The sequence below is a fragment of the Strongylocentrotus purpuratus genome, unplaced genomic scaffold, assembly GCF_000002235.5.
Source record: "Strongylocentrotus purpuratus isolate Spur 01 unplaced genomic scaffold, Spur_5.0 spur5_scaffold_18, whole genome shotgun sequence".
NCBI classification, from domain to species: domain Eukaryota; kingdom Metazoa; phylum Echinodermata; class Echinoidea; order Camarodonta; family Strongylocentrotidae; genus Strongylocentrotus; species Strongylocentrotus purpuratus.
The window spans coordinates 33836241-33861824 of record NW_022145603.1 but is presented as its reverse complement, the minus strand read 5'-3'; the positions used below and the strand labels follow the sequence as shown (position 1 = coordinate 33861824).

The 25584-nt window shown below is 38.5% G+C and overlaps 1 protein-coding gene across 3 annotated transcripts in view; it reads right to left on the bottom strand.

The window, feature by feature from the left end:
• Positions 1 to 2007: 2007 nt before the first annotated feature.
• LOC580352 (ras-related and estrogen-regulated growth inhibitor) overlaps positions 2008 to 25584 on the bottom strand; it is a 45241-nt gene continuing 21664 nt past the window's right edge. The window contains exons 1-6 of one of the 3 annotated variants that reach the window (XM_030989747.1): positions 23780 to 24236; positions 12905 to 13014; positions 11858 to 12241; positions 3462 to 3518; positions 3015 to 3088; positions 2008 to 2616 (exon numbers count right to left, since the gene is read on the bottom strand). In XM_030989747.1, coding sequence (XP_030845607.1) covers positions 2197 to 2616; positions 3015 to 3088; positions 3462 to 3518; positions 11858 to 11948 — 642 coding nt within the window. In that variant the 5' untranslated portion in view covers positions 11949 to 12241; positions 12905 to 13014; positions 23780 to 24236 and the 3' untranslated portion in view covers positions 2008 to 2196. Of the gene's footprint in view, positions 2617 to 3014; positions 3089 to 3461; positions 3519 to 11857; positions 12242 to 12904; positions 13015 to 23779; positions 24237 to 25584 lie in introns of those variants that run through there. The other 2 variants (XM_030989744.1, XM_030989745.1) reach the window with 2 other exon arrangements.

The window sequence follows — 25584 nt, the reverse complement described above, 5'->3', positions numbered from 1 at the left end:
GGATGTTCATCTTGTTTATAGACCTAGAAATAACACACATATTCAATACTCGATCCTTCATTTGGATATGGCTACAGCTAGGGTATTATTACGGATAAGAATGTTCGTACATGACACCATGGTACACATAACCGTTCATGTATGTAAGTCAGTCTAATCCACACAAAAAGAGGGCAAGAAAATAACAAATGGTATACATCATAATGTGTATCCCAAAACGCATTGTCAAATTATTTACTTTTTAAGATCCCCGTCTAACTTTAATTATTGTTTAACTTATACATGTTGAAAAGGGTTCCACACAACAAAGGTTCTATATCAGAAGGAAAACAAACAGTGTCAATATTCTTGATCAATATCCGCTCTATCTTACGTGAGTGAGCATGTTGTCATAAATGATTCGAGTAAATGACTCCCAAAATCCAGCAACCTAGTGACGTCGTATGGATCCAACCACAAAAAAGGGCACAGGGGTTTAAGGACCTGACTTGAAATTCGAAGGTCGTGGTTCGATCCCGACACGGCACTAATGTCCGTTGGCAAGACGTTAATTTACATTTGCCACTCTTTGCCACTGTTAATGTGGTTGGATGAACAAGTGGCGCTTGTAAAATGGCAACTGGCCGGAATGCTCCCCAGAGAGAGGAGAATGTGCAAACACCTAATCCTGAATCCGATGACCGGGGTGATGATATGTACTGCGCCTAGAAACAAAGTATTAAGCGCATTATAAATGTGAGCTATTATTATTATCATTCACCTACCCCCCCCCCCATTTTCCTTTTTTTTTTGGGGGGGGGGGGGCACCGGAAATAATAGGTAGATAAAACGTGAAAGAACAAGTACATAGTGTGAGGGAAGGGTGTGGTAGGAGTTCGTATCACCTTCTTTTGTTTAGGTTGCATTTTTCATCTCTCTTCCTTTCTCTCTCTTTTCTATCGTTTTGGGGCTTTTTTCTTCTTCTTTTCATCCTTCGATTGTAAAGCACGTACGTGTCCCCATGAGAGTGGGGGGGGGGGGGGGGGTGAGAGGGGAATAATGAACCGCGTGCCATCATGTCGTGTATGATTGCGACATTCGGATCAAATATAGAATTATTGCTGGTGTATTTATTCATCCTCCGATCAAACGAATATTAAGTGAATCTAGCTATGAAGCATTCTCGGATAAACTGAATAAAAAAAGACCAATTTTGTTGATGATGATGATTAACAGAGTTTTCGTTAATAACTCTTTATTATCTAGTCATGGCATTGCCTTAAACACATTTTGTTTGATGAAATGTAATGCTTCCTTTTAGTGGGGGTGGGGGGGGGGGGGGGTGCGATGGCTCAGTGGTAGAGCAGGGGTCTCATACACAGGAGGTTCCTTTTCGAAACCAAGTTGATGAAGACATTTGTAACACATTAATCCTCATTACCAATTCCCTCGGATAGGACTTAAAGCCGTCGGTTCCCTGGTTGCTTAACTACAAGCATACACATGTTTTCTTAGCAGTCTGTAAACCAAACAAATAAACATAATAGTACAACATGTACAGTGTTACGAAGTACATATGCGCCCCTGTTATTGTTGGTAGCGATCAGACGATAGCAACAAAACGCTATTTTTGTGATGGTGGAAAGTCGCAATGGATTCTGACTTCCGTTTTCTCTTTAAAGACAACAGTTTCAAACTAAGGATAATTATTATTCATCCATACATGACATGCGAACAACTGCAAGCTTTGGTGTACACTGCCTGCTTACTGCTTAGCTTAAACAGGTTTGTAAACAGTACATTTTTGTCAATCTCATATTTTATTTTTGCACATCACATGTTTAAGAATAACCATATTCGGTTTAAAACATTTCAGTTCAGCATTTCATATGCATGATAAAGATCAGTGCTATTCCTCTAGATGTTCAAATGATTGAAGCTGGAGTCTCTCGTCCTCCTCGGCATCAGTGAACTTCGTACATCATTTACATTGTCTTTGATCCTATATGATTTTACAATTTATAGAACAGACGATTGATGCTAGACCAAGGGAGACTGTCTGTCAAGTATTCTCAGTTCGACTTGTCATTTAGTTCGACTGTTCATTTAGTTCGACAGGAGACCACAACGTAAGTCGCCGCTTTGTACTCGTGAAAGATTTATAGGAATCAACAAAAAATATATATCCTTTACAAATGGCGCGATTCTTAATGATTATCATTGTCTGTTGTTGATCTTCGTTAGTGTTTTATTCAGAACTTGTTTCATTTGTTGAATGGAGCTCCGCCTTCGGGACTTGTGTCCTTCCATCGCTCGTCGTCGCCGGACTTCCCGGTATAGTTCATGAAAGGCTTCGGGTATACTCTCATCACCACGGCATGCAGACGATTCGTAGAACGCGCAGGCAAGTTCTTGAGCCATCTTCTCGCCTTCCTCAGTACTGACTTCACGCATGTGATCGAGATCGCACTTGTTAGCGACGATGACGACGGATACATTCCTCGCTTTCTTGATCTCGTCGAGAAAGCCTTTGATCTGGACGACCTCTTCAAAGCTCTTCCGGTCCGTGATACTGTAGATTACGAGAAACCCGTCACCCCATCTCACGTGACCTTCTCGCTGTATGCTATCCACCTCCTGTAGAGAAACATACAGAAAACTGATAAAAATTATATTGATAAAAGTCGTTATTCATTCTATTTAAACACGGATAGCAATATGTGAAATACTGACGTTTTAGTTTCTGGCTCAAAATCTACACTTATACGTACATTAATACATTTTGAAATATCAAATTGAAATATTGAATGTCATCATGGAAATTGTCCCCAGACTTTGGCAGTAACTTTAAAAATAAATATTTAGAATAATTAACATTTTCTATTGGAGCTCTGCCTTACAGTCGCACTACCTACAATTTTCTGACAAACGAATTTCCTCGAATTAGGCCTAACACATTTTGTCAAAAGATTTCTTTCTCGAATATACTTTGGGAGGCCTTGAAGTAGGGGGGAATCAATGAACCCTGATCTCACCTGTCCTGCAGTATCTAAGATCTCCATGGAAACGAGCTCATCATCGACGGGTGTTTGGTGGCGGTAGATAAATTCTGCAGAACATATGGGTAAGAATGAAAAAGAAGAAAATTGTGTAAATATAATAGGTTCCTAATTATAACGTCAGTCTACCTGTTATTATATACAGCTTATCGGGATTCGCGCCTTCTTCCTTGTAATACAAGTTCTTGAATTATATTTATGTTCCTACGTATAAATTGTATTGTTTGAACAGATGTCAAATATGTTGTCAAATTGAATGGAAGAAAATAAAGGCTCATTTGAATTGAATTGAATGTAGGAGAAGAGCTATGGTGTAATTTATACTATATCGGAACGGAAATATCGATTATGTACATCCGCATAAGGTATTAAATGAAGTCAGAAAAGAAACATGGCTATAAGGTCATATGATTATAGTCTTACCTAATGTTGGGTCGTATTCCCAAATGAACCGTTTAGTCAGGTACCGCACAATGGTTGCTAGGGAGGGAAAGAAATAAACAAAGTTAGCAACATGACTTATCAAACATTATGACTGTACATTAAGATAAGCATTTATTACAACGGGATATACATCTTGTAGTGGTAGTGGGGAGCAAAACAAAAGTCATAAAACAAACAGTAAAAACAAATCAAACTGATACAACGAATGAATCAGACGATGGAAAGTATCAGTGTTCGTCATTCAATGGAGGGATTCTATTTTCCTATATAGCGCCCTCTCACAAATCTTCTCTCATCGATGCAATCTGTCTCTTTGTCTATGTTTTCAGAAGGAAATGAACAAAAAAGTGCAATGCGAGTTTCACCTGTCTCTGACTAAAATAACATCCATTGACAGGGATATTTATTGGATACATTGAGGGTAGTATCATCACCCATTGATCGCTGGGTTTAAACATGTTTAATAAATGATATTCCTATCTCTGCATGCGTGCGTACACATTTCCTCTTTAACCGAATCGATCAAATCAACAAATATATGTATATAATTATGTTTGTAAAGCTTCACACCGGTTTGTCTATTATTAGCTAGATATCTATAGCTGCCCCAACCCGTTATAAACCTATCCTGTTGTATTATATTCTGTACCCCCGATCTCTCAATTCTTTTTTTTTTTTTGGGGGGGGGGGGGCATTGGCTACTTCATTTTGTTTTGTGACCGTGTTCTCCCATCTTTCTCGTGTAAAGTATTCTCTTCACGTCTATGTTGGCATCCCCCCCCCCTTTTTTTTTTTCTAGTTTCTTTTTGTAGTTACGAATTTGTTAATTGAATTACTCATTATTCCTAACTATCATTTGAGGGGTCCGCAATTGTAGAAGCACTGCTAAAAAAATAACCGCAATGACTCCAATTGCATATCCAGACTTTAAGGGGGGATTTAGCAGAGGCGAACTGTTTACATCAGTAAGTACGAAATCAGTGTACCTAGCGGACTTGGTAATAATAAAGGAGCAATACCACACCATAGTGTACTAGCTTGGTTTCGAACCCGGAACCTCCCAGTTACAATATCCGTAGGCCTAATGGTTCTACCACATAGCCATCACGACACTGCAACTTGAATTCTTTTTGTCACTAGGCCTTCAAACCGTAGATAGGGAATGGGCGGGCGGGTGGGTGGGGCTGGCTGGCGAAGCAAGCACGTAGCCAGGATTTTATTTTAGGGGGGGGGGGCGGTAGTGAGCACGCGAAGCGCGCTCCCTGGGGGGGGGGGGGTGCAGGGAGTTTCGCCCCCTTCCGCGCGGAAGCTTTTACATTTCATTAAATTATTAGAGAAAGAAGACGATTCGTTGTACCATTTTCGACTCTAAATCCTTGTCTGAATTCAGTTCCCCCCTCCGCGCAAAGCGCAGAAGCTTTGAAGTTTCATAATTTATTAGAGAAAGAAGACAATTCGTTGTACCGTTCTCGACTCTTAATCCTTTTTCTTCCTTTGTCCTCTTCCTTTCTTCTTTCTTTCTTTTTTTTTTGGGGGGGGGGGCGGCGTATTTTTTTTATTTTTTTTTTATTTTATTTTTTATTTTTATTTATTTTATTTTATTGTGGGGGGGGGGGGGCGACCGTTCCCCCCTGGCTACATACGTCTGGATAATTATCATAGGGCCGATTGAGATTCCCGGCTGGGAATAGGCCACACGAGGTCTAAAGCCTGGGACTGAAGGACACCAGGCAGCTAGAATGGAGGATTCGTGTTACATGGTAGTATTTGAAGAAGGATATCCGGCCAACAACTGAGATAACAAACAGGTCGACTCGTCCTTTATACACCTGCTCCGACTGCTCGTGTGTTTGAAGATCATAGATTACCATGGCAACAACTCGCATCCTCGTGATATAGTCAATACGAATGGGAGGGAACACTGGCGATGGAGAGAGAGAGAGAGAGAGAGAGGGAGGGAAAGAGAGAGAGAGAGAGAGAGAATAACTGTGAGATGAAAGCTAGTTATTTTTGTCTTCAATCTTTATCTCAGTCTCTCCTTAGAGTTGGTTCAGATGTTTAATTATCTCCTTTTGTGTGTGTGTTCCATTCACTAGGCCTAAACAGATGAAATCTAGTTTCGGAAATTGGCAAAATACCACTATTGTTGAGACCAGGCTTTATAGTTCTGTTACAATAAGAACTGTTTATCTACTTCATTTCCATGCTATGACCCCCCAAAATTACTCCACATTGGAATCAATATTACAAGCAAAGAATGTGACTTACGAAAAGTCACAATCAACCTCACAGAATAAAATTGAGAAGAAAGAAAGGCAGAAAGTCGTTTAATTTATTTGGATAGCTTCATATCGTCGTCAGGTCTATCCCTAAAAAATTTCGATGATGAACGAAATGATTTATTGTAGCTGTCTGTCCTGAACGGTCTGATCGGGTCACGTGACCCCGGGTTGACCCGAGGTCAAGTACGCGACCCAGGGTCATATAGGCGATAGATAAGAGATCATTAGCGTCGAGTAAAGACGCGAAATGGGATCCTGAAACAAGAGCAGAGGAAATCTGTCAGCTCCGAGACAGGACAAGACAAGGCCAAGTCGAGGCACCGAGGAGAACTTTCACTCGTGAGACAAAGATTTTCACAAGAAGGGAGATGGAGAGGGAGAGAGAGAGAGAGAGAGAGGGGGGGGGGGGGAAGATTTTCACAAGGAGGGAAGGAGAGAGTATAATTATAAACGAAACATAGAGGATTGTAAGAACTCATGATAGAGGGACAGGTGTAAAAGGAGATGGCGAGAAAGAGAAGAAGAATTAAAGATGTTGAATTAAGAAGCATAAAGAATTATACAAAATACTAGTAGCAGAATTGGTAGGAAGAAAGTTATCAACGTCAATGCCTAGCTAGATAAGAGAAAGAGAGATAAAAATAGAACAAATATTAGAGGCAGACAGATTTTTATTTAAAAAAAGAGAAAGAGGGGAAGAGTGACAGAGAGAGGAGAGAGAGAGAGAGAAAAAATCTTATTAAATCTTTTGTAAAATATGAACAAAGCAGGCTGGAAATGGAAAAAAAATAAACGAATTGAGATGGGCTCTAATTAATCATGGCTTCTCCTAGCTTAGCTTTCCAGTTTGTGATGATTACGTCGAATACAAGAAGTCACGTATTACATATCCGTCTTGAGATCATGATGGCGTCACGATGGAGACTCAATTCAGGCTCTAGATTAGATAGCATCGAATTAACCATCTCGGTTATCTTGTTCAAATCCCTAATCCTAATTCCATATTTTGATGACAAGAAAGTCTCTAAAGCTAGATAACTCACTTTCCGATTCAGTTTCACTGTCAAAGTCGCTTCCTCGCTGATGGCATTCAGATTGTCCCGTCTTCATATCAGTTATAAATTAATTATCTTTCTTTTTTTAGGAAGGGGTTTGCTTCAAGTGCAGTAAGTGAAATGATACTTTGATAGTCTATGCCTGCTCATTTTGTCTCATTTGATTCTTTAAGGATACCATAGATTTCCATGTTTGCGGTGTCATCGTATTCCTCTTCGGTTTGATACGCATAACCCCCTGATGGCCAAAATAAAATAATGATATCCCCAATTTCAATAGGGTCAATATGGTGAGAAAAATACAACAACAAAAAAGGAGTACGACGCCCTTTTTTTGAAAATGTAAACCTTTTTCTAGATATGCTATACAGCCCAACGACCTTTACAAATCACAACCTTCCTTTCTTTTGCTGGCTGTGTATATTATGTTTGCAATCAACCTCTGTCAGAAACAACTGAAGTTCTGAGCTATTAAAATAGAATAGACCCGTTTATATTAGCCATTGCCAAGCTGATCTTCGCCCTTGAGCAAGTTGAAAGTCACGGCGATCCGGCAGTAACTTTATACACTATAGTTCTTTCTTCTACGTCGGAAGACATTTAGTTGTTTGACAGATTGTCTAGTTTTGACTTTTAGGGGATCGTTTCCAGATGCATCCTGTCATTATGTTTCTAAACATTGCATACCACATTGAACACGATCACCATTCATGTCCTTCATGTTACATGGTCCCGTTGCCATGACGACTGTGTTTCCTGGCCCCGCCTTTAGTTTGTCAAGCCGTAATTTACGTCGTTTTGTAAAGAGAGAGAGAGCGAAAATAGCTAAAGTGCCTGGCCGACAATATTTTATGAAATGCGGGTTCCATAAAAGTCAGCGATTGAGGAAGCATTAAAACCATTTCCCTCACAAATTTGGAATTGATGAAATATGCTACGTATAAAAGAATATCAAACTTTCGGGGTGTCTCGGGTAGGACCCCCTCTTTTTACTTGAGCCTTGTGGATTAAAGTGAAAATATGAGAATACCGTTTGGCCATTAATTTATCCTCGTTGATAAATCACAAAATCTTGGATCTCTTTCTTTTCTAAGGGAGGGGAGAGATTAACAGTTCGTAAGTTTCATAAACGTGAAAGTTTTCGGTCTTACAGTAATTTCAAAAAGTTCTAATCATGCTCTTGCGTATATTTTGAAGATGTATTCCGAGGATAAATCTGAGATTATTGAATGTCCATGCAAAGTACCAAGGGAATAGAAGCGTGAAATATATCAGTAGGGTATCCTATGAACCTACCACCTTCGAGTTATTGAAAGATTAGATGAAATTACTGAGGTTGATTTGACCAGGGAAGTGCACCTCTCTAATATGACATCGCTTACAACACGACTGACACCATTTTATGACCTGCGTGACATGCTAATAAGCAAGGGTGTACTAGAATTTCAAAGCTCTGTCATGTCCTATAACAATCTACATCACTGCATTTATATACAACAAAGCAAAAAGTCCAATAATAGAAATATATTAACAAATATTCCTAACGGACCACCGTGGATTATTCCCACGACTTCTATGTCTCTGTTATTTTTCTGCTTCCATACAAATCTACTTATTACAATACAAGGGATGGATTGCCCTTTAAGCGTTAGAATCCTTCTCTGTGCCGCGTTCGTCATATTAAAAGACAAGTCATTTTATCTTGTCTGTTGTCTCACAACCCAGGTGAAGTAAGAGGTTACTAGCTTGGTAAAGGAATTGCGCATATAAAGGAATGTCTAATAATAATAATACTCGGAGATTTATGTATGCCTCCCCCCCCCCCCATAACAATCATCTAGTTACAAATCATACAACACGAAATTTGAAATATTTCTCCTGGTCTGTGCAAAATCTGCAATGCCAATGTCAATATTTGTATGTTGCAAATGAATTTTACGTTTGCAGGTTTATCGAAATGAAACAAACAACTTGCGATATTTCTTAGCGTTTCCAACTGTTTGGAAAATCTATGATATTTCCACGACTAAACCCGCATCGTCTGTATCTTAAATTACAAATGTAGCCTATATCTAAAAGATTGAATGTATGGAATCTTGAATGAAGACCGTGAGAATGAGTTCACCTTGTAGCAGTTGTAAAGAATGGTTTTACGAAGACGTTTCTGAACAGCTGTTCACATCAACTTACACGACACACGGATAGATGCTGAGAAACATGCACTGAATATAGACATCTGCCTCAGTAAATTTCTCATATTTTTGGAAAGATTCTGGAATTGTTCAAGACAAGTCGGTTGAAAGTGAAGGCCACGTTTAAATTCGTAACCTATAAATGTCAGTTGGTTTGTCTTTCTTCTTAAATCATTTTATCGAAAACTCGTGTTATTTGCTCTAAGGAACTGCCACTACAAATAGTATTACATTTTACGATCAACCAAATCAATGGCGAAACGCAATGGTGATATGACAGAAATCGTTTAAAAATGGAAAAGTTCATTCTAATAAATTATGGTCAAGGCCTCCGTGACATCAATCTTTATATGTCAGCAATACTGCCCACCCCCTCTCTCTCTCTTCAAAAAAAAGAAGAAAAGAAACAGAATATAAAAGGGAAAAAACCCTCAAAGATGTAATAACAATACTTTCTTTACCAACAATTCTGTCTCCTCCATCTCAGTCTTCTCCTGTGATGACAGAAATACGTAGTAAAAGGTTTTTTTTTCGTTTTGACTATACCATGTGAAAAAGGATTCTCTCTTTCTATAAATTGAAAATAAAATGTTGATTATCCATTCATCTTAAATCAGCGCACCCCCCTCCCATATAATTATGATCTCTTTGTCTCTTTGTTTGTCTATTTATCTGTCTGTCTGTCTGTCTCTCTCTCTCTCTCCTCTCTCTCTCTCTCTCTCTCTCTATGTCTCTGTCTCTGTCTCTCTCGCCATATTACCAAGCGGGTCGACATCTGTACTCGCTTGCTTTCACTGACCCCCACGCTGCTTGATAGTAAATATTTTGGTGAAAACGACCCCCACTGATCAGGTGTGGCATGCCGTGGGGCGTTTACACTGTACACAAATCATGAACAGATTTGGAGAGCCAGAAGGGAAAGGATGTTTGTATCATTCATTCTCAATTGGAGGTTATTTTTATGAGGTGCGAATGAGGATGTTTTCTATTTTTCGTTTGGAAATGTGTTTCGCTCTAGGCCGAAGGAAAGAAAATAGGATTCTGAATGTTTTTCGATCGAGATCGTGTCGAAATGTGTCCTGAAAGTCTTCCGTTCAAGACCTATAGGACCTACACGTAAATGATCGGTTGTTTATTTGAAAGGTCCAGAAGATGAACGGTGTGTCTGCTTGCCTGCCAATCTGAAGTGGTAAATGTCCCCAATTGCCGCGGAAAATAGTTTCAGTTGCTCCTATAAATTAAGTGTTGACATTCCAGACAATAGATGGCCTAAATCTGATAATTGGAGATGCCGCAATCGTCCACCACAAGTCCGCTAATTTCATTCAAGATGCAACTATTAGGGCAACACAATCGCAACTACTTTCAAAACTTGTTAAACACAAGGCAATTTAAATAGCCTTATGTGTCACCCCCCCCCCCCACCCCCACACTCCGGGAACGGAGGGACCGCATGCGTGTTCTTAAAATCTCCGGCTCGTAACAAAAGAAAAAGGTCTACTCGTTTTGACTTTACACACCGGACTTATGCTGAAGGGGGGGGGGGGGTGCTGGGAACACGCATAAAATTATGCGTACCCTAAATAACACTGATGGGGGGGGGGGGGTGTCACCATGACTTGTGTGAACATGACAAAGAGGTATTACGTAATCCGAACATGATTTCCATGAGATGTACAATCGTGTATTGAAATTATCCTTGAGTTGATTTTTCGAAAATAGTTGCGATAGTGTGGTTTCACTCACAAACTGCTGCATCAAAAGAGCAAGGCCTCGGTTTAGGGTGCCCCTATCGTAATTTAAATTTTCTAGACTGCAAATCCATACTTGTTCTTAGCAAAAATTGACAATTTGGGGACACCGACGGCATATTTGAAAGTTAAAGGACCTGATTTGTTTTTTATTTTATGGTATTGCATATTGGTAATGTATTGGCAATCTTATCCGACGCCCCTATCACTACTATGTTCTAAAGACGCTCCTACTGTTTGGTTCTCTCCAATCTATAAGTTCAAGCCTATCTATCACACTGCTGCCGTATTTCTTAATGGGCTTGCCTCTATTAGGTAGAATATCAGCGTGCCCCTCGTATATCCATTAGGGATGTCACGTGGGTCATGTTATACCCCCAGGCGTTACATACGTACTCTATCATGATTACCATTCATCTATCAGGATTGAAATGGTTCTGGATATTTCCAGATTCCGAAAAGATTTTGATACAGGTCTCTCCCTTCAGGCTTCAGGGTAACTCATTTATCACACGGAGTCCGCATTATGTCGACGTCTCGAATGTTTTATTTAAGTAACATAAATATGGGATTGAAGGAAATGAAATGAAACATTTCTGAACTCCTTATGAACTGTATCAGAGCAAAAAGGAAACTTATGAATCATGTTTTCAATCATTCAAGTTTAGATTTGGAATTGGAATGTATTTTTATTTTCTGTAACCCCGATCTCTTACTTCTTTTATGGCATTGTCTACTCTTTGTATTGTGACCGTGTTATCCTATATCTTTGTCTTGTAAAGTACTGTCTTGTCCCATTTTCGTCTCCGTTGGCATCCCCTTTTTGCCCTATTTTATAATTCCTTTTGTTGTTACGAACTTCTTAATTTAATCACTCATTATTTCAAAGTATCATTTGAGGGGTCCACACTAACCTTATACAAGCATTGTTTTTAGTGGACCCCTCTGTTTCCAATATGTATTCCTAAATTGTTGTAATTTAAAAAAAAAAATTATTTGTAATGTTTCGTTGGAAACTTTAATAAATTGAATTGAATTAAATTGAATACCGTTTATGAAAGATGAAAGATGGAAGCTAAACGAGATAACACTCACCTGACTTTCCTACGCTGCATCTTCCTAATACGGCTAGCTTGCATTCCGAGCATTTAGATGGGGTTATATTCCTACTCATCTTGATATGCATTCATCTGATGGTGGTGTGAAGAAATACAAATAATCCTCTTTCTGTCCTTCGCTATTATAACACTGTCTTGTTCATGGTTATAACACCATGCAACACCTTACTATAGACCTTCCGTGCTAGTCGTTGATGCAGTAGCTATGATAGCGTGTTGTCTCTTGAATACACCGATGTTCTTGTTTTGTACCTGGAGCTGTGTTTCAAGATTCAGTCTCGAAGGAGCTGCGTGATGCTTCAATCTCTAGCCAAGCAACGCTTCGTCACAAATTGAATCATGTGCTACCTATGTGGTCAATCTGAAGAGAAGAGATAAAGGAGAGAGGAAAAGAGAAAGAAAGAGAGAGAGAGAGAGAGAGAGAGGGGGGGGGGGGAGGGAGAGAGTGAGAGAGAAAGAGAGAAAAGAGAGAGAGAGAGAGAGAGAGTGAGATTCTAACATTTCTAACATGGATCGAGCATTTTATTGGATACTATCAAAATTGAGAGTTCACATGAGGTAAAACAAAACATTCAATAAAATGTAATAGATAGTAAAACACATTTCGATGAAAGGTATTTGCAAAAATAGAAAGCACAAGTCAATATAGCAGAAATTTTGTGACTTTTGTTTAACACTTCAGTATCTTACCTTCAAATAAACGGACCATGTTAACAAAAATAATGATAGGATAAAAGCAACATACATGGAGTAGGCTAGCAAAACAATGTCTTTTATAAAAACAAACAATTGAAAAATTCATGTCTACTCGACAAAAACTTTCATGGCACAACATTCAGACAAATGTCAAAATCGTAAAAACATAATTTCTCTGTCTGTCCCTGTGAAAATGAGACTTATATTAGTATTATGTACACAGCACGTACGCATAACAAAAATCGAAGTCAACACTTTGGCTGATTTATTGTTTTTGGCGTCTCTTAGCGGAAATAATAAAAACTGCTGCTCCTCATCGGAAGTTTACCTTTTTTCTTTACACGTCACATGAAGATAGGAATGTGTGACGTCACCAATGACGTAGTGAATAGATGGACATGGGGCGGGTGGTCATCGAATCATCTAGGTCAGCAAAATCTGTTTGGAAGAGAACAAACAAATAGAAACGAACATGATGGATTGAACAGATATTTGTTCGACTCTCATCCATATGATTTCTAGTGATTTATTGCATATTATCCAAATCAGACAGAGAAAATTATGTACAAATGTAATGACTTATCTAGGCTCGGCCCATTTATTGCTGGGGGCTGGGGAGGGGGGGGGGGGTAGCTCAATGAATTTATCCTCACGGTTTTCCGAACAGAAAGGCTTAAATGTTGCCTTGACGAGAAAATCAAATTAACGAGTGGATATTTGAGGTACATCTGAGAAAAACAAAGTAAAAATTGGAGATAATTCGGAGAAACCTCACAGTCGGTGATGGTTTTTGATAAATTGGACACCGTGTAGGAAACATGTGAAGTGGTGATAGTTGATATCACGAATGATATCATGTCCGTCCCAGGAGCAATTCGATCATGATCAACTTCTAACATCATTCAGAGTATCAGCTTTCTTCATTTTCCGTACATTTTGTCTCCTACAAATATGTCTATTTAATGAACTTTTTAAAAAAAATGAGAGAGAGAGAGAGAGAAAAGAGAGAGAGAGAGAGAGAGAGAGAGAGAGAGAGAGAGAAAGAGAGAGAGAGAGAGAGATAAGAGAGAGAGAGAGAGAGAGAGAGAGAGAGAGAGAGAGAAAGCGAGAGAGGTGGCGGGGGGGGGGGGGCGTTTGAGTAAACAATATTTTAGTAGAATACCAGTAGAAAATTGGTTCATAATAAATGTTATCACATATCATAGTCGAATTACTAAATGGAAAGGGGGAGGAAAATTGGTAAAGGGGGAAGGGGGAAGTCCCCCACCCCTATTGCCTCTTGAACTCCTGCCAATGAATATCGAAACCGCTTGAACAAAGCCTCTGCAACTGAAATGAAGGAAGAACGCTTCATGGTGATATTAGTACACCTGTTTTATATAATGCATTGCAGAGATAGGAGAAGAATATTAAGGGGGAACAATGGGAGGGGGTATCACTCCCGAGGTCCAAACTAAACGCTCTTAAATGAAACTTGGCCACTGGCACATTGCGTTTGGTTTATAATAGATAGGAGGATAGAGATGGGCAGAAAGAAAACAATAATGTTATGCGTTCATACTAAAGGATTTGACCAATTAAGAAGAGGGTAGGGGCGTCTCCTGCGCCCCCAATCGATTCGCCCCTGCAATGTTGTCTCATCCTGAACACATCCTGAAGCTTTGATTTGTCTGGCGATGTTATCACAATGCATTGCTGCTGTGGAGGAGAGCGTGTGTAGCTCAGTGTTTATTACTGTGTTGATGTATCGGGGTGCAAACATGATATTCATTATAACAGGTGTCGATCATAAGATCTACCTAAGATCTAGATGCCCTCAGCTACAATCAATGCGGAGGGATACGAGAGGAAGCAGGGAGGGGCCAGCGGAGGTGAGCTGGTGAGGTGTGTGAAGTAGAGAGAGATATATATATATATTTATAGAGAGAGAGAGAGATTGGGTGAGAGAGAGAGAGGAAAAGGGTGGGGGGGGGGGTAACGAGGTTGGCGTTATCATGATAATTTTAAGTCGTGAAACAACTGTGGCCAAAACGTGAAAGAAAGAGCCTTTTGGAATTATATTCCTGTAAATCATTAAATGATTTACAAAATACTATTGAATAAAAAAGCCTTCTCTTGTCTGGCAATGAGATAGATAGAGGGGAAAAGAATTGGAGAAAAGAAGAGAGAGTGAGAGAGATAGAAAGGAGAAGAGAGAGAAAGTGGAACAGAGAGACGGTGAAAACAGGCAGAGAGAGAGAGAGAGAGAGAGAGAGGGGGGGGGGGGGCTATGAGAAACCGATACGTTATGACTAGGGTGGAAGGAGCTAAGACAAGGATGTTATCTTCATTACAGACAAGGAAATAATAAGTTCTGCTATGGTCGTTATGCAAATCATGTTTTGGCAATTTGGAAGCACTTGATTATGTGCAAATCCGGATAATTGAATCTGGGAAAATTTGTCTCGGGATGGAAAACCTATTCCAGTTCATAATATGAGGTTACATACTTGTACGTCATACTCGCGATTATGGGTGCGTTCAATCGAATTTTCGAAGCTAGAATCACAAACATGAATCACAATTCAAAACGCCGTTACAAAAAGCAAGGTCACTGCGGTTTGCGTTCAAGCGATTTTTCATCAACGCTGATTCTAGCTCATTGCGAGCCAAACCACTGCGCATCACACTGCGCAGTATGGCCCAGGAACTTCGGCGCGCGCTTTCTGGAATTGTTTACGGCCGACTGTCGACTGCTGTTTTGAGCATAGATCGCAATAATAAGACAAAGAATGAGAAGGTGATAGAAGGAAGAAACAAAGAATAACATAAGGAAAGACAGAAAGATAAAGTCGATAGAATGATTAAAACAAAGAATAACATAAGAGAAGGTGAAAGAAGGAAGAATCGAAGAATAACATAAGGAAAGACAGAAAGACAGAAAGAGAGAGTGATAGAATGCTTAAAACAAAGAATAACATAAAAGATGATAGAAGGAAAAAACAAAGCATAACATAAGAATAGAAGGAAGAAACAAAGAATAACAAAAGAGAAGGTAATAGAAGGAAAAAACAAAGAATAACATAAAAATAGAAGGAAGAAACAAAGAATAACATAAGGAAAGACAGAAAGAGAATGTGAAAAAAGGAAGGAACAAAGAATGACATAAGGAAGAACAGAAAGAGAAAGTGATAGAATGATTAAAACAAAGAATAACATGAGAGAAGGTGATAGAATTATAAAAACAAAGAATAACATAAGAGAAGATGATAGAAGGAAGAAACAAAGAATAACATAAGGAAAGATAGAAAGAGAAAGTAACAGAATGATTAAAACAAAGAATAACATAAGAAAAGGTGATAGAAGGAAAAAACAAAGAATAACATAAGTATAGAAGGAAGAAACAAAGAATAACATAAGGAAAGACAGAAAGAGCAAATGATAGAATGATAAAAACAAAGAATAACATAAGAGAAAGTGATAGAATTATAAAAACAAAGAATAACATAAGAGAAGATGATAGAAGGAAGAAACAAAGAATAACATAAAAAAAGACAGAAAGAGAAATTGATAGAATGCTTAAAACAAAGAATTACATAAGAAAAGGTGATAGAAGGAAAAAACAAAGAATAACATAAGTATAGAAGGAAGAAACAAAGAATAACATAAGGAAAGACAGAAAGAGCAAATGATAGAATGATAAAAACAAAGAATAACATAAGAGAAAGTGATAGAATTATAAAAACAAAGAATAACATAAGAGAAGATAATAGAAGGAAGAAACAAAGAATAACATAAGGAAAGACAGAAAGAGCAAATGATAGAATGATAAAAACAAAGAATAACATAAGATCAGGTGATAGAAGGAAAATAACAAAGAATAACATAAGAATAGAAGGAAGAAACAAAGAATAACATAAGGAAAGACAGAAAGAGTAAATGATAGAATGATAAAAACAAAGAATAACATAAGAAAAGGTGATAGAAGGAAAAAAACAAAGAATAACATAAGAATAGAAGGAAGAAACAAAGAATAACATAAGGAAAGACAAAAAGAGCAAATGATAGAATGATAAAAACAAAGAATAACATAAGAAAAGGTGATAGAAGGAAAAAACAAAGAATAACATAAGTATAGAAGGAAGAAACAAAGAATAACATAAGGAAAGACAGAAAGAGCAAATGATAGAATGATAAAAACAAAGAATAACATAAGATCAGGTGATAGAAGGAAAAAAACAAAGAATAACATAAGAATAGAAGGAAGAAACAAAGAATAACATAAGGAAAGACAGAAAGAGTAAATGATAGAATGATAAAAACAAAGAATAACATAAGAAAAGGTGATAGAAGGAAAAAAAAACAAAGAATAACATAAGAATAGAAGGAAGAAACAAAGAATAACATAAGGAAAGACAGAAAGAGCAAATGATAGAATGATAAAAACAAAGAATAACATAAGAAAAGGTGATAGAAGGAAAAACAAAGAATAACATAAGAATAGAAGGAAGAAACAAAGAATAACATAAGGAAAAACAGAAAGAAAAAATGATAGAAGGAAAAACAAGGAATAACATAACGGAACAGGCCACGATGGTATAGTGAACGCAAATTGCATGCAAAGCGGGCGCGCGGTTTTTCCCAAACCGGAAGAGGCTTCGTCATACAATCATGATTGAGAACTCCGTCCGTTCAATCGAATTTTAGCGACCGTGATTCTTTTGAATCATGATACAAAACGCATCTTTTTCAGCGTTTCATGTTTGTGTTTTCAAACACGTTTATTTTACGACCGACGAAAAAATCGCTTGAACGCATTGCGTTTAAACTAAACGTCTTTAGAAACCGTGATTCTAGGGTGAAAAAGTGTCGATTAAACGCACCCTATGATGATTGGATTTACTTCAAAACCAAGGTCATTTTAAACCTAGATCTTAACTCGAATGGATACAAAAATATTCTAATTCACCTGATGTGCTTTTAGCGTCAGTCAGGACATTGTGATTCAAAGATCTATCGTTCCTGCAATATTAATCTTCAAATCATGATTGTACTTGACAAAGAAGAAATATCACTTACGCACATGAATTCAAATATAGGATATCATCACGATATGTGCTCCTACTCGTCAGTACTTATTATGAGAGAGAGAGAGAGAGAGAGAGAGAGAGAGAGAGAGAGAAGGGGATGGATATAGAAAGATGGATAGAGACAGAGAGAAAGCGGGCCGAGATTGGACAGAGGAAAAAGGCAGAAAATCTTTTCATCCATGCACAGTGTCCACAAACGGTAAGTGCCGTCGTCAGAATTTAAAAAAAAACATTTTTAAATCACAACTTCACAAGTAATGATGTATTTTTCGATTTTGTCCGAAGAGGGGAGGAAGGGAAATGCGTGTGCATTATGTGAGCAATAAAGGGTATATATTGGGGTGGAAGAGAAAAGGGTATTCGTTAGAGGGGAAGGGGGGGGGGGGGCCTCTCGCCATTATCTCCTCCTTGGGAGTCAAATGATATGTCAAAAATCAGAACTTCTGATAGGAATTGATGCGACAGCGAGTCTGGAAATTAGGATGACAGCAAGCGGTTACATTCTTGCCGCTCAGGTGGGGTATATGAACTTGGCAACGAATGGTGTCTTAGTAAAGTAAACAAATCAAAATTGATTCAAAATTCTTAGTATTGATTGGCTTCAAGATACCCAAGCAAGGAGAATTATGATTTTGGAAAAACATTTCTCGGGAAATTGAGGTAATTTAAAAAAAAAATCTCGTTTCTTCTTACAAAAGCAGATTTAAAAAAATGTTTTACTTTAAGCCATTTAAAAAATATATACATGTTTAGCGTCCCCGCCCGCTTTCTTCTTTTTTATTTTAATTTTTTTTTGAAGAAAAAAAGGAAGAAGGAAAATACTGCTAAAATGATCTATTTCTGATATTTTTTTTTAATAAAAAAAATGCGGGGACCATTTTGAAAAATAGCCCGACTGTCAGGGAAAAATAGAAAGAAAGAAAAAAGGGCCTCCTCCTTCCTAAGTTTCAAAAAGGCAGGACGCTAAACATGTTTTTTTTTTATTTGGCCTTAACGTACTTTCAAAAATTCGCTCAATATCATTTGCAGTATTTGAACGTATTTTATTCATTGAAATTGTAATATTCTCCAATATTCAATGAAGGTCTATGAATGAAATACAAACGAATTCATGTCATTGAGCGCGTTACTAATCATGTACAACTCACATATTTTGGACACCAATAAATGTGTATCTCTCCATCTCTAAACCTTGTTCTATATTCGTCTCATTTTATATTGTAAACAAAGGCATTGATGGTTAAAACATTCTCTCTATTAGTGGTGCATTAGTGCTAAGATACGCGGTTAGTGTAGAAAGAACAAGCCGTAATTATGTATATTTTTTAAAGTAATACACTTATCTTTTAAAAATGTAGCAAACTGTAGATGTAAGTTACTAATTCTCAAAACACTCAGGATAAATGCTCTCAAGTAAAAAAAAAATAATAATAATATGGAAACCTGTAAATAAGTCACACTATTATTACAAAAAAAAAGAAGATGTACACCATAATTATTTCGTTACTCAATGTCACAAACAATGAGAGAAATAATGCGCTCTGTATCTAATGAAAAGGCGCTTTATAAATGTAATATGTTATTATAATGTCACTATCAATTTCTCGTGTTTGAGATGGAGTGGGTTAATGTTACTAACTAGTAAGAGAGATGTAAGAGCGGCTAAAGGACCTTGACCTTACGCTCACTCATAACAGGAAACTATTCATATTTTTAGATCGAAATCGCGGCATGTGTCTGGAAAGAAAAAGTGCTGACGAAATATTTACTTGTTGGTGTTGTTGGGGTAAGTTTATTCCTTTATGGAAAAGCATGATTGATGTATTGTTGGGGTGACAAGCGCACGAGTGCATGTCTTTTATAAAAACAAAGAAAATATCTGTGTTTGATTTCGGTAAGGGCGCGATTTATTTCGGGGGGGGGGGCTTTTTAAAGAGATATCTTTAAAACACGTTAACACAATTGTAAAAATATAGTTCTTGTCATTATTCTTTATTAAATTCTTATTGAAGAAAAAAATCCCTCATTTGATCAATTTAATTTTCAAAGGTCTTTACGTACATGCCAAGACATATTAATACCTATAAGGCCTGATCAGTCGAGGTTTCACGAGCATGTCCAATATGCAATCATGTCAATACGACCTTTAAGGATACACAGTTCTAAATATACTTATCCTAAAACACGATTTGTGTTGTTAGTCGCTGTAATATTCACACCTGCCTACTAACACCGCGTCAAATTGAGCCTCTCCGGACAGCTGCTTGGTCAAAACTGGTCAAAAGGACGTTCGATATCAAGTGACCCCTTCCCGGAGAGAAGTAAATTTGGATGAAATTTGTAAATGAATTGGTTCCCTGGCATGTCAGAAAATTGACGAGGTAACTGTCAGATTAGTCTCTGTGAACAGACCTTGATTTAACACTTGTAAGAAATGTATTGTGTCTTGAGTGAAGCCTATATCCCAGCTTCGTAATAACTAATGGCTGTATCAGCTAGGTTATACGGGGCCTATTAGTTAGAAGACCAGTCTATAATGCCTTCTCTTAATATTATACTTGTGTTGTGTATTATTACCGTTTGAACTGAAGAAGGAAAAAATATAATAATGTATAGCGCATATCACATTGTGATATAACGTTTATGTGCGGTTCCAAAGGCTTTTCAATATTATTAACCCGGCTTTAGCTCCGGCATGGATAAGAAAAATCATGAAGTTCAAGTCCGGGACCATGACAAATCAAAGCAATAGAACAATTGATGCGAGTTTGTGGTTCATAGACTAGCATCGCGATGGATATAGCAGTGGAATGTAGATCCCCTCAGGTCAATATTTCATATTTCATCTAAATGCCCGTATGTACGCACTGGACAATGGTCACCCCCTCCGCATATCTTAAATATATTTCAGATCTTACAATGCGAGAATGACAAGTAATGGGAATCATATTTACTGTCATAGATGGCCATATATATATTACTACTATCCGACAATGCCAACGTATAAACTTTTGGTGTAAACGGGGAGGGGGAAGGGATGGTAAGCGTCGTATTCATAATGTGTTATAGAGGGTCTGGGAGGGGGTTGTAGATAGTGCGTTTGTAATGTTATATTTTCGTAATATTTTGTGTTTTATTTCTATGTTTAATTATTTCTGGACCTCTAGGAAGAACAGAGCCATTTTGATAATGGCTCTGAATAGAGCATTCCAGCGAAGCTCGAGAATACACGAGATCTTAGCAGCCGAAAATAGGCTGAACATAAGAATAAGGAAACCCGAATAAAGCCAGGCAAGGTACTTACGTAACAGTTGAAAGATATCTGATGAACAATTAAAAAATTACAGGAAGATCAGATAATTTTTTCAATTTTATGCCGCCATGACCTATAAAGTCTAAATAATGAAATATCGAAAAGCAGAGTGGTTATATTATATTGAATGTGTTAAACAGCCTTGACAAAAGAAGCCTGTGACATTGTTATATGATAAATGTTTAGTCACGAAGTCACATTTAATATAGGAAGGGTTTCACCGAGGAAAATATGCTGACCGCAATCGAAAGAAAGAGTCATTAATGTCCATTACTCCAGCACATCTATTTCGCATGTCAGTTGTGGACAGCTTACAAAAGCGAAGAGATTTATTTATCCGAATCAGATGAGGATAGATGTAACATATACAAAGAGGGCATCAGCGAGTTAATGATTCTCTTCTTGTTCGTATTGAAACATCGGCGTAAATGTGTGTGTGTCTGTGGGGGAGGGGGGGGGGGGCTCTTCTTTCGAGAATTCGAACATGATGTTCTGCATCCGAGGTAAAAAGAGAACGAGTATGTAATTGCAACAAATCAAAGCCGTTACTCAAATCATGCCGACAACGAATATTGTTTCATTCTTCCCTATAAGATTAGATTAATCAACAATTTAAACATATCATAGTATACGAGCTCAGACTTCCTTTGTTCTTATATATCTGTAGGATAACGTCACTAATTTTAGAGTGTGTTGTATCACGGACCTACTGGTTGTATCATCATCTGTTAACGGCGCTCCACCTTCCCTGTTATCTATTTCTCTATTTATAGCCTTTCACGCCAATAGGCAAGATAAAAGAACGACTAAGAAAAAGAGATGGATTGTCTAACGATGAATAGCCGCTATGATAGCCGCTATTTAATGAAATAACGACCATAATAATCTGCATAATATAATGACGTATCATTCTGGTGAGTTTCTGGTATCATTCTGGTGAGTTTCTGGACACTCTCCACGACTTATTTCATGTGTATACAAGAAGTCGATATGCGAAATTGGAGTAAATAATATTGCAGACATAAACATGAATTGGTGAAAATTCTCACTTACGAGCTCTTCTATAAAATGTTGTACATGTATTACAAATTAGTACCCAAGAAGAGCACTGGCCTTGTGTGAGAGAGCTTTGTGTTTACAATCCTTCACATTGAGATTCGCATTGGGACGTGAAGACGAGCCTCGATGGAGAGACGGTATGACGTCAAACTAGAACCGAGGAGACTGAAGGGTGTTTGCAGAAGACTTGTGACATGATCGTCTGAATACCCTCCGTTCTTACCAGGGTAATCTCAGGAGACACTGGTAGGATTCAGAGCGGCATAAGGGGTGAAATACAGACCCCCCCCCCTCCCCTTCAATACCTTTATAAGGGCTCATCCGTTGTTGACAGGCTTTGGGCGGTACAAGCGGTGAAATTCTGTGCCCCGTCCTCCCCTCCCTGAAATAAGTATCGTTCACAAATAGTGAAACATTGCCCGTCCATCCCCGTTAAAAACCATTGTTGACAGGATTGGGGGGGGGGGGCGCACGGGGTGAAAAACACTGCCCCTCCCGATCCCGTCTTCCCCTCTTTAGAAGCTAACCCATTGAGAGGATTGCGGGCGTTGCAAGGTGTCGGTTAAATATCTACGTTTTCTCCACATTAACAGATAACCGAAAAGTAGACACATGAACTAGAAAGTAGTAAGTCGCAATAAAATTTCGGGACGTAATTAAAATTCACAGATACTAGGATAATACGAGTATCATTCGTGTTTTCAACGACAAGAACAACAGCAAAAACAGTACATTTAATAATAGCTCCTTTTACAGAAGATACAAGTAGATGTCCTTCAGTCTAAGCATGAATATACAATGTATTATATTCATGGGCTAAGGATTAAGTATCAGTACGTTCTCAGCTCAGATGAGGTTCAAGTTAGTATCCCAAGCCCTCGGGAGCACTGCCTACCATACGATAATATTCTCATGATTCTGTGTCCCGCCCCCCCCCCCCCCGTCCTGAAATCTTTCTATATCAGCTGCCTCCGAAAATTGCTATTAAAGAGAGATGGAAAGGAAACCTTCACATGGAGTTTGCAGGGGAATCAGACTATTCATGAGTTACATCAAGACGACCCTGAGTAAAGGGGAAGTGATATTTCCGAGAGCTGATTAGACACGTGTGCATACATTTAGTTCGAATCACTCTCGATTCTCCTCTCTTCTTTCTCCTATATTACGTGTATGTACTTCAATGACAACACAAGTCATGTACGACAGGGGCGAGGATTTGGGTGGGAAGGGGGGGGGGTGGTCGCTGCGTTGAAATAATAGTTAGGCCTAACCGTATTCCTGATTTGTTTTTCTATACATCTCCTTGAAAACCTTTATCATAATTATGAATGTATGAACAATCACAGATCAACACTAACTGTTTCGTTGAAAAAAAACTCGTTACACTAATGCTGATTGAAGAATCGGGGAATCCTCATAATCTACGAAACATCCCCCACTTTTATATTGTATACTAATTCTAAATTCGCGTCACATAGAACAAATATCACGTCATCCTAAATATTCTTGTATATAGGTGTTTATGTACATTCCGAATCATCCATAGATAGTACAAATAAACAAACAAACAAACAAACAGACAAACGCACAAACAAAGCAATACAAAACAAAACCCAATAGTCTGGTAAGGAATCATGCTGGTTCCTATCAGATGCTTAATGACCATCTAAACAACACCTCAGGGATGCATCCAACTAAGAGAGAGAGAGAGAGAGAGAGAGAGAGAGGCATCCAGCCAACTCATCACCTACTCATCACTTACCCTCTTCAAAACGTCCACCAGTTTAATCCGAATAAATAGACAAGGCAGAATTATTAGTGTCCAGATTGAGAGAGTGTTTATCATAAATGTCGCCGATTGATTCAAGAGCGCAGGCTACCGAGATCCAAGTCATCCACCGTCCACTACTTAGCTCGTAATGATTCCCCCTTTGAAGCTGAGCAGCTCAGTCGCGTGACTAGTGAGCGGGTTTATCGCGTGTCCTGCCGCCTTGACTAACCGCAGAGGTTTCTGTCACAGTCCGTTCGTTCACTCGTCTTAATTCGAGGAAGTTTCCAAGGAGTCTTTCTACTTCTCAATCCGCTATTTGTGATGTTAGAAATATACTGTAGCATATACAGTCATTTGAGCGGTTTGGGTTTTACTTCTGTGAGCTATTTCACTCATTGAGTGCAGTACTGTATTGATGAGACACTGACTGAAGGCGGTGTATTCTATTCACATCACTTGTAAATGATAAAGTGAACAGGAAAAGAGCCCCTGATCTGACAGACAGTCATCTGAAATCCTATGAGTCGTAGTCGCTGTAATCAGACCCAAACTAAACAGACATCTTAAAATAGCACCTCACTCTTGACTTGAGAATGATTGTACACACAACGGATCTCAGCCATTGCAGATAATTCAAACTTGTTAAAATTATAATCTCTTTCATTGTGTACTGGTCACTCCGTGGGACGTATCCAGATATTGATAAACAAGGGGCGGATTCCCAGGAGGGGTTGGGCTTGTGGATCAGAACCTGGAGGAGAGGAGTAGGCCTACGAAGGGCTCGAAGGCATCTTCTTCTGCATCATACATACCATTAGTTTGGTTTTCTCATTATAAAAAAAAGAAAAAAGATGATGGAAGGTACACCACCTCTTCCTATGCTGGATATTCGATATAATATGTTATAAGATGATGACGTGGATCCTAACCAAATGATTGGTTGAGAGCGTACACGTGACCAGGCATTTATTTTGCATTACACGTAATTTGGATAATGACCGGTCATTATCAAATGCTAACGACCGACCATTAGTAAAATGATGTTATAAAACATAATTTTATAACACAAATAAAACATAATCTTATAAAACAAATAATGCATATCAATTTGTTCAGGCATCAGTAAAAAAAAAAATTACCCACACTCGGTACCTTCAAAACAGTCCAAACACACATGGCTATCGTCTCGGGCGTGTTAGACTGTTCCAAAGGTACCTTATGTGGGTAACTCTTACTAATGCCCTCACTGCTGTGTACTATTTGTATACTAAGACCTTCTTCACAACCCCCCCCCCCCCCCCCCCAGATTGCCAGGAGATACCAGTCTTGTCATTTTTTATAAAACGAAACGATAACATCCAATCGACCCACATCACTCCGACATGACGGATGGAAAATGGGAACATAAACCAAACATAACGAAATATAATATTTAGTTTCGCCCTCGGACTGATATAGCTCAGCTTTGAATGTGTAGACGTGTAATGATCTGAAAACATGACAAGAATAACAGAGGAGCGAGTGCGAGATGACGAGTTCCAATTCACTGCCCTACTATCAACATTTCGCTCAGTCTCATGTTTCCTTTCCGCTTGTGTTTTCATATGAGATATAGCGAATCAGACTGGAGACGCCCCGTTCGATGCCGCCCCCCCCCCCCCCCAACCCAGGAAAGACTGATCGCTGTAAGGTCACAGTACTTCTATGAAGCTAGAACAGGCCCCGTATAAGAAAAGAGAAGAAGACGGAGATCACGATTTTACCAACTTCAGACTTTTGTTAGACATGTTATGCAA